General features: G+C 41.9%; 1 protein-coding gene across 7 annotated transcripts in view; it reads right to left on the reverse strand.

Moving 5' to 3' along the window:
- Window positions 1-13,564, reverse strand: part of CDHR1 (cadherin related family member 1) — a 50,657-nt gene that overhangs the window by 22,948 nt on the left and 14,145 nt on the right. For 4 of the 7 annotated variants that reach the window (XM_061449858.1, XM_061449884.1, XM_061449850.1 and 1 more), the window contains 7 exons: window positions 9,456-9,601; window positions 8,571-8,621; window positions 7,525-7,614; window positions 6,940-7,026; window positions 6,221-6,337; window positions 4,407-4,550; window positions 1,423-1,501 (listed from right to left, as the gene is read on the reverse strand). In XM_061449858.1, coding sequence (XP_061305842.1) covers window positions 1,423-1,501; window positions 4,407-4,550; window positions 6,221-6,337; window positions 6,940-7,026; window positions 7,525-7,614; window positions 8,571-8,621; window positions 9,456-9,601 — 714 coding nt within the window. The remainder of the gene's footprint in view (window positions 1-1,422; window positions 1,502-4,406; window positions 4,551-6,220; window positions 6,338-6,939; window positions 7,027-7,524; window positions 7,615-8,570; window positions 8,622-9,455; window positions 9,602-13,564) is intronic. The other 3 variants (XM_061449866.1, XM_061449875.1, XM_061449894.1) reach the window with 3 other exon arrangements.

Raw genomic sequence — 13,564 nt, forward strand, 5'->3', positions numbered from 1 at the left:
GGTATTAGGATAATGGTTTGTCACACATAATGCTAGCATCTGAAGAGCAGGGGCAGATTGGCTGTTCTCATATTTTGTTCTTTATTTCTTCAGCTTTCTACACAGTAAAAGCATATTCTCTTCCCCTCTCTTCCATTTCATGCTAACAAAATCCTGTTAATGTGCATGAGGAAAGACTGCTCTTCATTATATTTTATGCTACTTATCTGTCATCTGCCTCCATCTTCATTTTCCACTCTTTCCTAATCATTTACCTTTTTTATCCCATACCACCTTTTTGGTCCTTCTCCATTTTCCTTGGTAATCTAATACCTTTCCTCATAAATCCCATTTCCCTTCAACATTTTTGCTGGTTCTTCTGCCTTTGCTTATTCTCCTCACTCAATTTTTTCCTTGTCTACCATATTTTCATCCCAGTTATTTGTTTTTACTCCTCATTCTCCACCTTTCATTTTATCTTTCCTCATTTTCAATCTTTTTTTTCTCAATGTTTCTACCTTCCTTTTACCTATACTCTTTTATTCATTCTCTTGCATTGAGGAGAAGGAACATCAGCAGGGATCCCATCCCGCATCAAGGCAAAACCTCAGTTGCAACCCTCTCTATTCTCTCTAGACCTTGATTTTTAGATCACGTAAGACAGTGAAGAGCTTGCTGCGTAGCTCTGCAGCTAAACCTCAGATTTTTCTTTTGAAATTTTGGGATCTCTCACACCTGGGAGTTGGGATGCCCATTGCCATGGAAGTCTTGTTTTGGAAGCAGAGGGAACAAAACAAAAATAAAGAAGTTGTATCCTGGAGTTCAGTTCAGCTAAGTTGTTGACTTCATTAGCTAATAAATCATCAATTCAGCTAAGTCATTATCAATTCAGCTGAGTCTCACATTTATGCTATTAAAAGATGTGTGATAGACACCCTTAGAATAGCTACTGAACAGCATTAATCTTCAGATAACATCTACTTTCTTCCAATGCAGTGTACAGACAGTATCTCTTCACTTATAATTTCTTCCAAGAATTCATAGGTTTTACCATTTAACTACTTTAATCACAATATTTATAAAAATATCCCTCTAGATACCAAGTCTGCATCACCCAATGCATTCTCTTGCCTCCCAGATTATAGATGCTCAGCAGCAATGAATTCATCTCCCTTTATGCTTTCTGAAATTACAAGCAGGCTACTGATGACTAACAAATCACCAGAATTACCAACTCCAACTGTAGTTCTGTGGAGTGGAAAACTAAAATTTAGCGGATTGTACGTTGGCTGTTCTGTGGTAGAAGGAGCTGTCTGAGGTACCTGACATTATTTCATGAGAGTCTGCCTCAGCTTTATTAAACTCTAGCATATCCCATTCTAATTTAATGTCAGATCTGGTTTTGACTGCCCTTCAGATTTCATAAAAGACAAGTCTACTCACCATTCACAATACTGTAATGAATACTGTTAGGTTTTCCTCTGTCTCCATCAAGAGCAACAACAGTAAGGACTTCAGAGCCCTGGGAAGTAATGGGAAATCACAGTCTGCGTGATGAGATTAAAGAGCAGTGAAATTGCAACTGCACATAATAAATTGAACACTTCTGTAAGTCTTTCTGCAAAGAGGTGTAGGGGGCAGACTAGGTACTTTTGCTTGTGCTGTATGGGGAGCACAGCAAAGACAATAGACTACCACCCAAAAAAATCAGTGCTTGGCTTTGCAGGGCAGGAGCTGAATACTACTTCTTGGACTAACTCTGTTGTTCCTATATCAATAGTTTTAGTTGTTTCTAGTGATGTCACCCATGCACTGTACCTCCAGACAAAGTGAGGATGCCCCTGCTTGCTGCTATGGACCTGCTGTGCAGCCTGCCCTTGTCAGCCAGCTGCCAGCACCATGCCACTGCATACAGGGGTGGCAGAGCAACCCCAGGAGGGCCTGGGCAGCCTCCGGGCATGCCGATATGCCTTCCAAGAGACCAGTGCCAGTTTGCCCAGTACCCAGCCCTCTTGTCCTTTTTTCCAACTCAGCTTTGGGTGAGGACCAGAGGACCAGCAGGAGCAATGCACTGCTCCCCATGGGCTGCTCAGAGCTCACTGCTGTGCAGTGCCAATGGCATGGGTGTGAAAAAGCTGCATACTCTGTGTGGCCACAGTGCCTCAGCCCCAGGAGTTGGTTAGGCACAGGAGCAGTTGGAAGCCATGGCCAGGGACACATACTTTGAGCCACAGATTTGGACAGAGGCTTTAGCGTAACCAGTCTGAGAGTCAAGGTTTAGTTTGGGTCACTACCAAGATGCCCTCTGGAAGCTGCTGTTGTAGGCTCCTGGTGTAGCTGTGTGACCCATGCCTGCACAGTGTGCTGAGACACAGGCAGCTATTGAGGGGTCATCTGAACTAATTAAGGTCTGCAAAAGCAAGCAGAGATCACTAAGCAACTTGGCCTACGGAACATTTAGGGCATAAAATTGTGATGAAAATTATGATTTAACTGTCCTTAAGCCTTCACTGCCTTTCTTTCTGTGCAAGTAATATGGCCATGGGCCACAGGTACTTGCGTACTGGAGACCATTTGCTCATGTGACTACTCCTATCAGTTCAGAGCGATGATGACTGTCAGCATTAAAATGCTAATGCAAGTGGCAATGAGCTGTGTAATTTAGGCCTCTCAACTGAAGTTCTACTTTTTGGGGCTGTAAAATCAGGGAACGCCAAAGTAACTGTCAGTTAATCACAAATGGCAACATTTTCATGGCAGCTCTTGTGTGAATTTTTCAAACAAGAGCGAGTCTCTGTTAGAGCAACTGGAAATACAGAACTGTATTTACCATTTATGCTGGAAGCTGCAATAAAATCTGCCCACTGAGCAAAATGCAGTGCAGGCCCTTTGAAAGTGACAGAGTACTTATAAATCCTGACAACTCCACCAAGGAGAAACAAAGCAAGTTTACAAAATTAACACCAAACATGCAAACAATGCTAAAATCAGCTAGTGCCACTCTCTCTGTGGACTACATTCTAATAGCAAAACCCACACTTGGAAGGACTGATTCGTGCTTCCGTCATTATAATATCATAATGTTGTAAGTTATGAGCTCAAGCTGGATGTAATTAACATTTATTGACTCCCATTTCCATAGTAAACACTAACTCCTGTATGCACCTGATAGTTATTTCAGGATCTATACCTAACTATGCAGAATAAATCAATATACATAATATCATTCATTACAAACATCTGCAAAATACACAAGCATTACTTCTCTGCCCTGCTGAAATGTAACAGCCTAAGCACTGAAGTGCAATATACAGTCATATGAGGGCTGCAGTGTACATCGGAGTTCTGGGCAGAAAATAAAGACACCATCTTTCCCTTAACTCAAAGGGAGATTAGTTGAACAATATGCAATCACACTGCCAAAGAGAGCAATAGTCTAGTGTTGGGTAATTTCATTAGTAGATACCATTTCTCATCCTATGTACGAAGAAAATTTTAACTAAATCTTCTGTATCGGGTGAAAGCTGATCCATACTCAGTATCATGCCATTGCTAAGATATAAAGAAAATACATTAGTTTGCAGCTTCGAGAATATGTGGCTGAAAGCATCATGGTGGATATAATAAATGATTTGCTATGATTTTTTTTTTTAAGTAAATCTGCTATTAGGCATTTCTGACATGATGTCACAACCAGGATCTCAATGTACTCCTTGGATTCTGTGTCCGTGACAGATACAAAGTGATATCTTAATCAGCAGACACATGACAACAGATGCAGCATCCCTGCTTGTGAGTAGTTCTCTTAAGTATGTCCCTGCTTGCTTGAATGGGTTTTAGGCCTGGAAGGACTTCCTGGTCCATTCTGCCTGTCTAGCCATCACTGAGCAGAAAGCAGCCTGCATTTTGGGGGTGTCAGGATAGCTTCTCCCCAGGTTATGTCCATGGGACAACAGAAAGAGTCTAGAGCATTTGGGTACAAATTCTCACCACACCTTGCACAAAAACAGCTATTGGTACTGGACTGATCAACTATTAAATCAAAGCACTGTGAAACCACACAGCACACAAACACACAAAAGCTGCTAGCATGATGTGTTTGGGTGAGGTAGCTGGCAATCCATTTAAGCCTTCAGCCAAGGTCTCAGCTATGGAAGAGCTCTTAGCCACTGTCTGGGCTTAGACCAACATAAATGGGCAGAATTCTTTTTTATTTTCATAACAGCAACAGAAAGCCTTTCATGGCAAATTTGCAATGAATATAAATAAGAACAAGTCCGAGATTTGGTCACCTCATTGCACCTAGGAGTCAAGCCAGAGTTTAGGTCCCAGTTTCCAAGAAAGCCTGTGCTAGAAACCATAGGGCCATTATCACTGAGATGTGACAGATTGCATTTGTTCTCTTACAGGCAAACCCCAGCACTTACTGCGAGTGTATCCTCATAAACGTATCCATAGTAGGGAGTCCCAATGAACATGGGAGGAGTATCCTGAACGTCCTCCACATTGACAGTAACTGTTGTTGTGGCTGAAAAGATTTTGTTGTCTCCCCGGAGTTTCCCACCACCATCCTAGAAGGGAAGTCAGCATCAGATCCCTCTGCTGAAACATGTCTGCGAATCAGCTGCATGCACTTCATGAGCCTTCAGAAGCTCAGTGCCAGGAATCCCTTTGCTCTCTCAATACACAGATTAATCTCTGCTGCTCTATTCCCTTCCCTTTTCCATTTTTCTGCTCCCTCTCTGATGAGGAAGACAGCCTGCAGCGTCTCAGAAGTAATTTCTTATATTAAAAATGGTTGTGCCAATATATGCAGTCATATATGATCTTTTATCAACAACACAGGGGACAGGAAAATCAAGGGTCGGTTTTTTTTTTTTTTTCAGAGAAAAAAGAATGTTAGAAACTGATATAAAAAGTTAGTGGCTAAGGTCTACACCTTTCCATCCTACATATAGCCTTGTCATAAACACAAGACAATGCACAGAAGCAAGCTAATGCATTTCTAGAGGGAAATTAAATAGTGCACATGATCAAAGTCTCCTAGGGCCTCTTATGTGATAAAGTGAAAGCATGGAGGAGCTGTGCAGCCAAGAACTGTTGGATAGCCAAAGTGTATAAACAGTCTCTGGGGGCTTGACTACAATCAACGCTGTGCTACTGGTACACAGAGCCAATTAGAAAGATGAGTTGCAATTTCAGAAGCTTTTAACACCCTCAGTCTCAGAGCACCAACTGGAGGTCAGTAGTCATGCTGCTGTATAAAAGTGTGACTTGTTCAGCATGTCTGCTGTACCACTTCTAAAATTTCCATTTTTTTGAAAATATGTACTATTTTTTTCCCTTCCTTCCTGCCTCAAAGGCAGTATTTAAGCCAAATTTTGTTACTTCTCCCCAAAAGAATCCTGTCTAAATAAATACATAGAAAGATCTGTACATTTTTCATAAAATATAAGAAACTCAAAGTCCTCATAAGTAAAAGCAAAATCATCCTTTTTTTCACCCCTGCAAGTCTGTCTGTGTGACAGGTCCTCACAGAATCCATAAACTTTTAATGCCTGTTATGAATCCTCAGCTGAGCCACAGGCACAGCACTGCTGAGAATGACAGTGGCAAGAAGGGATGTGCAGCAATATTTGCAGGATTTGAATAAGCTCCTGCCATAAGGCAGCAGAGAAGTAAAATTAAAAAACATCCACAGATGTTTCCAGAAGAGAAGTCGGTGACTTGTGCTGCACTGGGTCTAGCTGTGTCCTGTATCTTACTGTGGCTAATGATTGTGACCTGAACAACCTGCCTGCCGGGGGTTTGCACTTGTTGAAGTAAGTCCATGCCTTGGGCCTCATAGCAGAGCCCTGAACTCCTCCATTTGACCAAATGCTGATGCCTTTTGGAGTTAGGACTGCATACACCAACCCTTCATTTCTAGGTGAATCTCGAAATGCACAGGTGACTTTCTGCAGTGGGGCGCACTATCCTGGCACTGGGGCATGAGTGAAATGTAGGAAACCCTGTGCCAAATGCCTCCAGATGTTGTTCAGCAGCACACGCCAGTCATCTTTCCCTCCTCACTTTTCCCTGTTACCCCGCGCACCTCCAGATGTTACAGAGGGAGCGACCCTGCTGTCTCAGTATTATGCTTCATGTTTCAGCAACCCTTTAAGTCACACTTGTATTTGAACTAATCACTCCTACTCAGATACAGCCCCCTACCTCCTCTAGTTTGATAAAAGCTTTATACCTTGGCTACGACAACAATAAAATGTGTTCGTGATTTCTCATAGTCCAGGGTGACCCCTGTTTTGATGCGCAGAACACCACTGTGACGGTCTATTGTAAACTTATTAGCATGGATGTTCTAGAAGAAAACAAATGAAGAAACAGAGAGAGATTACAGGTATGGAAATAACATTGCCAAAGGGACTCATCTTTAATTTCATCTGCTAAGGGAAAAGACTAGAATAATGATATGGCTTGGGTGAATAATGTATCTGATGGATTTCACCTCTGTGTGTTTATGAACAATTCATGAACCAACCACAAGTCTATCATTATTCAGAATAAATTAGTTACCTGCAATGTAGATTTTTTTAATCTTTTTGTATTTCATTGTGCAATCTTAAACTTTGGTTAACACAGCCCATTGCATGGAAAGAGGTAGGGAGGCTTAAGAGAAAAAAGGATGAGGGGAAAGGGAAAAAGAAAAAAGGTTTTGCCCCTTAGAATTTCAAACTTCTACTGGCCTAAACAAAAGCAGGAAGTTTGCATGCATAGATTATTGTCAATAGAGTGGTGTTTTGGTGAATTTTGCAATATACAAATGAAACGTTAAAAGTACGAAACTGGCCCTATATGGACTAGTAGCAGTCTCAATCCTCAAAATCTTTTTTTTTTTTTAACATGATTTCTGAGATCTCAGTATATGAGAGATGATTTTTGAAGGTACAGGTAATACCTTACCTGCAAGAAGTAGGTGATACTTCCTCCAGAGCCTGTGTCTTTGTCCACTGCCTCAGTCTTTAAAATACTGCTGCCAGAGGGAGTGTTCTGTGACCAGAAAGAGTTATCAGAGTTACACAAGAGTGGAAAACAAGGTAAGTTAGAAGAAGCAAAAAATGAACATGCAAGGAAGCAGAAAAAGAGAGTGTTGGGTAGGAAAAGTATAAATGCATTGAGGGAACCAAAAAGCAGTAGGAAAAGAGGCAAGAGATTAAAAATGGAGGATTCTGGAGAAGAACAAGAAGGAAGAAACACTTTTTGGAATAAAAATGACAAAAAATTTCAGCTAAGACAGGACACATCTTATTCCCTCTGAAGTCGTCTAAAAGCTCCCAGCAACTCAGAGCTTACCCACAGAATAGCACACTTTCAAGTACATACAGACTTATTCCCTAAGTTTGAAGTGAATATTAAATATCTACCCAGACCCTATACCAAAAGAATGCAAGTTAGTCCTGCACACCTTGTTATTTTACTGAAAAAATACTAACTCCTCTTTACATCATATTGATATATACTTCCATTTTGCAAAGTAACTTCACCAACCTCTGGGACCTGGACTATGTAAGGTGCATTGATGAACTCTGGGCTCTCATCATTAGCATCCATTACAAGGATCCTGACTTTTTCAGATACCTGGAGTAGAATATGAAGAGCATATTAGGACTCAAGCTGATTTTCAACATGTACCTGTTCATATGCCTACTAAGTCAAAATCAATGAAAAATTATGTTGTAATAGAATATCTTTGCACTACACTACCAAAACTGAGTACACAAAAAAAGATACAGGAAATCCCATTTAGTTTCCCACTATTTGATCCCACTATTTCCTAATTACAGAGGTTGCCAGGGCAGTTGTGGCTGTAGGACACCAGCACATCCCAAAAATTTGTTGCAATAATCTCAGTTACTTTGTGTGAGATGAGGAAGGGCTCTAGAGTTACCCAGTCTTATCTATAGTAAAAGCATCCTACTTTTGTGGCACATCTAGTGATGAAGATCAGGTCTAATATCCTGGCTGTAACAGCATCTGTCCATAAACTGAAAATGCCAAGTAGAAATAGGATTGGATGTTTGTGCAATGCCTCAGATAAATCCTCAGATTAGATGTGATCGAAGCTTTATTCAGCAGCAGACAAGAAACCCCCCCTCACACCTTTGTCTAAGCAAATCTTCTTCATGTCATGCTAGAGAAACATTGAGGAGATGAAGGGACAGTCAGTTCTTGGGTGTCCAATGCTAGTTCCTATAATGACATGCATTTCTCCAAAGAGCCTGCAAGATCTTTCTTAGGTACGAATACTGCTGATCTGAAAGTGAAACTTCAGAGGAAACTGCTGTAATTCTGCAGGACACTAAGTAAGTCATGCTTTCAGCTCACACTACATTGTAATTATCCTCAAATATCCGAGCAAGAAGCTGGAGTGAGACTTGAGTTATTGGGAGTTCAGTGGCTCTTGAAAGAGAAGGTAAGACTCTAATGAGATTATGTTTTCTGATAAAATGAGATAGTCCCTGTAAGGCAATTTAATAGGAGGAGGCATATGGAGACAGACAGTTTTACAAGCTACAGCATAATTAAATACTCACTGTACTCAGGCCATCTGAAATACTGACAATAACTTCAATCTCATCTTCCTTCTGTAATCCAAGAAAATTCCTTTGTTAGAGAGATAGTGTTTGCCATGATTGAAAAAGGGACTGCAGATTTAAGGGTTTCTCAGCAGGCAGGTGGAAGTAACAATTAATATCACAAAGCAATCACAGCAGAGGCTAGGAAGACCCCTCAAAGGCTTCAGCTGTGAGGCTCCTTGGACTTTCTGTGGCTACTGTCAGGAATTGGTTGGGCTGGGAATCCCTGTTGTCCTATAAAGTGCTAGGGAAAATCGGTCATCTTTTTCAAGAAATACTCCATAAAAAGGTACAACTGGCTCAAAATTATTTTGTTTCAGTACACAGAATTTTGAAGGGTATAATAAGAACTGTGTACCCTTCCTTGTGAAGGAAAAGTGAAGGGTTCACCGTCTGTGTTCCCAGAATAAGGCTGCCTTTAGTCCACTGTTGCTGGGATCATCTTTACCCTACATGGTTACATGGGCTGAAGGGCTATGGTATAACTAGAGAAGTATCGCAGAGCACTAATGATGGGAGAGGCCCTGTCTGAGGATGAGAGGACTCTAACCACCCTTAAGTGCTTGACGGAGGGCAGCTGGGAGAAGATAGGAATAAACAGTAAACTTCCCTTTCAGAAAAAGCTGGACAGACAGCTGCTGAAAATTTTGATAGCAGTGTCAGTGGCACAAGCCAACTGAAAAAAACTTTAATGAGTGAAGCATAATGTCTCAGAACTACCAAGCATATTACATGTTTTGAGAAAAATAAGTTGGTGGTGTCCCTCAAAGCTGCAGATCAAGGACATCTGCTGCAGACGAAGGACATTCCATGAACACAGGGAGTGGTGCCATTTCACTCTACCTCTCTGTCAAGCTCCTCAATCAGTGTAACATTTCCAAGGTTCTTGTCAACAGAAAAGTAGCGTCTTGATCCAGCTTCATAGGCCAGGCTGTATGTCACGGGATCTCCTTCTGGATCAGTTCCATTAAGAGTGTACACATGGGTACCTGAAAAATTTGCATTTAACAGTGTTTTGCTGTGGTTACTTCACTCAGTATTTCATAGGTCTGTTCTTTAGGAACTTAGCTACATTGCAGCAGGCAAAGCTTTTCTGAAACAAACCCACTTACTCATATATATGGATATATATATGATATATATGATAGGATATGTGGATAAGAAGACAGTTCAATACTCCTGATTGACAGTTTTTAGGCTACTGGTTAAACCAAGTTTATCTGTGCTGGTTGCCTTCACTTCAGGGCCTTTCTGTGCCTAGATCAACACTGTTCACATCATTGTGTTTACACAGATTACAAGCTCTTGACTAACTCTCAGCCCAGATGAGTCAGAAGTGGTGCTGTTATAGGACTGGGTGACAATTTCAGCAGTACCAGAGGCCCTCCCTCCCATTCCCATTTTCTATGGAAACAATGAAATAGTGAAGTAGCAGGCAAAGGATCTGGCAATGGAAAGCAGCACTCCCACAGGAGTGGACCTAGGCTCTGAAGCCCAGGAGATGCAAGGACATTTGAAGACTTCTCCACTTTCAGAACTCATTAAGGCAAGAGACTTCTTTCCTGCTTCACTCCCCCTCATTAGCTCCCTCTCATTAAATTCTCTACTTGACACACCCACTCATGCTCATGCCAATGAATAAATTCTCCAAACTCATCAATGTATTTCTTTCACAGGCTGAGGAAAGAGAGATTGCTGTTGCTATTTTTTGACATTTGAGAAGTTGGTGCCAGTTTTTCCAGCAAACTGACTTTGTTTGTCACAAGCGCTGCTTCCTGGGGGAGTTATAACACCCACGGTTTCAAAACACAGGAAGGGTTTATCAGTATTATATTTTTTAAACTTACATGCCTGTCATTTTACTGTGCATGAATATCTTCATCTAAATAGAACTTCAAGCACCTTACAAATATCAGTTAAATAAGCCTGAACTATAAACCAATGTTGTTGTTTCCTTCCAATGCACTGTGCCTTGTGTATGTTACCTGAGATATTCAAGTTGCAGAGGTTTGGAACAGAAACTCTGTTTTACATCCAAGTTCTCTGCACTGGAAATACTGTAGCCAAGTGACTCAGTGGTTAGTAGTGAGTTTTGCTTGTGCATGGGACTCAAAGATATGATGGAAGGATCCCTGATAAGAAAGATAGCAAAAAGTGAAGGAAGAACACTGTTAAAGGGAACCCAGAGGACTCCCGTTTTGACTCCAGTCTACTCTGGCCCTGAGTTTGCAAGATTTTTAATTTTGTACTCAAAAGTCATAACCTTTTTCTCTTGCTCTCTGCAGTAGCAGTGGAGTTTTTCACTGACCTGGTCCATAAGATTCTGTGAAGCTTTGGTTAAGGTCCTGCACACAGCACTAACAGGTCAGATTTTTGAATGTTTCCTCAGTTTTGCAATGCAGCCTTTCATTCCTCATCTCCTTATTCCTTGGCATGCAAAATGTGAAGCAAACAGATCAGTGGGCTTAACAGATGTGCAACACCCAGGCTTCAGAGGTGATAGTTAGAAAACATGGTTGTCGTCTTTGCGTAACAGCAGATTATGGCAAGCCATGTGGGATCTGTGCTCGCTTATGAGTAACCTTTCTTATGATAATTACCAGGGCAATATTTGGGTGACTTTGTACAGAAACATGTTCACATTGCAAAATCCAGTGGGCTCACAGGAGCTCAAATCACAGACCCTGTTATAAGCTGGCTCAGCCATCCAACAACTGTCCAAGATCTGCAGAACAGGTTCACAAAACTACAAAACACTTTCCACATTTTTCTTGGAATCTTTCCTCCAAAACAGAGTAGAAAACAACAACTCATCTGTAACTGAGATCCGCTGAGATTATTAGGGAAAGACAATGGGTGGTATGATGAGACACTCCTCTCATTGGAACTGACCTGTGTAAGTACAAAGAAATGCTAGGAGAAGAATAAGCTAGGCTAATATAGTGTCCTGAAAGGACACCTGCATCCTGATATAGCTGTCTACATAACAGACAGCAATTTCAAGCCTGTTGAAGGTTCTGCAGCACCAGCACTGACTGCATTTATTCTTGTTTTTCAAAAGTTTTGTCTTAATATCACAACTGGGGCCAAATGGAGAATTCAGGTGTTGACTGCCAGCACTTCACTGGCATCATTATCAATACAGTGCTTTTCTTCAGCTTTTTTTTGGCCACTAGAAGTTTTTATTACTAGCTGTTTTTATGTCCTTTATTTTCTTCACTTTTCCTGTCCCTTCCACTTTATACACCTCAGGCTGTTCTGCCTGTTTCTAGCTCATGTGCAGTGGAGAAACAGGGTGGTCATCACGACCTACATCTGGAGTCTATTGGAGCCTGCAGGAAACAACCAGGCACAAACTCTAGTGCTGTGACTGGGGCTGCTCTGAAGTACCCACACTGGTATTATGGACAGAACATGTGCTAAAGAAGAATAGACTATGAAAGTTTAGGTGAGTATGTTTGAACCTGGGCTGCTTCTTCCAATCTCACAATTTTCTCTCCCACATTTTTTAGGAATTTTCTTATTAAGGAAAACAGGAATTTTCTTGCTGCTGAATGTGAGAAGAAACATTGATATCAGTACAGACTCAGATTGCTGAGGTTTCTGAGGAAGTAATGAAGGATGTCATTGATCCATTTACACTGGACTGTCTGCTTCCTAGCTAAAACTGATACTTCTTCATTTTTCATAACACAGAACATTTGTGTGCACTTTAAATTGGATTGTGGATCAAAATTTCTTTCTCTAGCTCATTATAATTCTTTTTTTCTTCTCTGAATTGCGCAGTACTCTCTGTATCATTAACACCCCTGAGAACACTTCTCAGCACAGTGTTAATGCCAATTAAAAACCTCCTCTCAGCGTGCTGTCTCTATTTGCTGAAAAGAAAATAAATGAGAAAACCAGCTAAAATCTTATCAGTGAGGACCAAGTAAACAGCTTCTCCCTGTCAGAAAGATAAGGGAATTGAAGAATCTTTACCCAAGGAGTTAGCAAATGCTGCGTAAGGGCCCTGGTCAGAAGAGCTGGATGCTCTGAGGATCTGAGGGATGGCACAGCAGGCTAGGATAGAAAAGCCCCAGGTTGCTGCACGCTGCATGCTGCTCCCTGCTACAGCTGCTTCCCAGGAGACATTCCAGGCTTTCACTCTGTTTTCCTATTCCATCTTAAAAATCATTTGCTCTTTGCTCCTGCCACTGAAGATGAATGGCTGTTCCATGATGCCATTGCTCCATTTTACTTCATTTCTGACTTATATTTATTCACAGCCAGGCTGGTTTTGCTCCGTTTTTCTCTGGGGGCTGGTTTTGTCCTCTCACTGAAGACATGCTCTCATCTCTGCTCATCTCATCTCAGCAATCAAATCCCCTCCCTGCCAAGCCAAACAAGCCAAGCACATTTTGGACTCATGCTAAGTTCCCCACTGTCTTTTGTCACTACAGCTGCATCTGTTAACAAGAGGCTGAGAGGGACATCCATGGCTGTGCTCCCAGGACAGGGCACCTCTGTTGCCAGTGTCACAGCAAATACCATCTTGCCTAGGTCTCTATGCCTGCTCTGCACCTGTCTCAGCCAAAGACCCATTTCCCCACCAGGAAAGGTGATGGACAGTTAACACAAAACCTACATACAGCTGGTTTACACTCCAAGCTCACCCCAGGAAAAAGGAGCTCAGGCTCTTGGAGGACATGGACCACACACCAAGAACATCTCCTTTCCCATTCACTACCAGCTACTGCTGCTTCCTGCACACAGTCAGGCGAGTTCTGCACCCCAGCGCACTGTGCTGCCTTCAAAGCAGAGACACAGCCAGGATCGGCACCCCAAAAGCCACGGCTTTTGGGCCTGCTGCGAAACAGGCCCTACAGCTGCAAGAGAGTATGGCACCAAGTGCTCAGCATGAGGCCCAAACCACCACAACAGCAACGTGTCCCCATGGCACCCACAGCAAC

This window comes from Pezoporus flaviventris, unplaced genomic scaffold (assembly GCF_033815535.1).
Source record: "Pezoporus flaviventris isolate CSIRO_AGI_PZ_B2104156 unplaced genomic scaffold, CSIRO_AGI_Pfla_v1 ptg000001l, whole genome shotgun sequence".
In the NCBI taxonomy this organism is placed as follows: domain Eukaryota; kingdom Metazoa; phylum Chordata; class Aves; order Psittaciformes; family Psittacidae; genus Pezoporus; species Pezoporus flaviventris.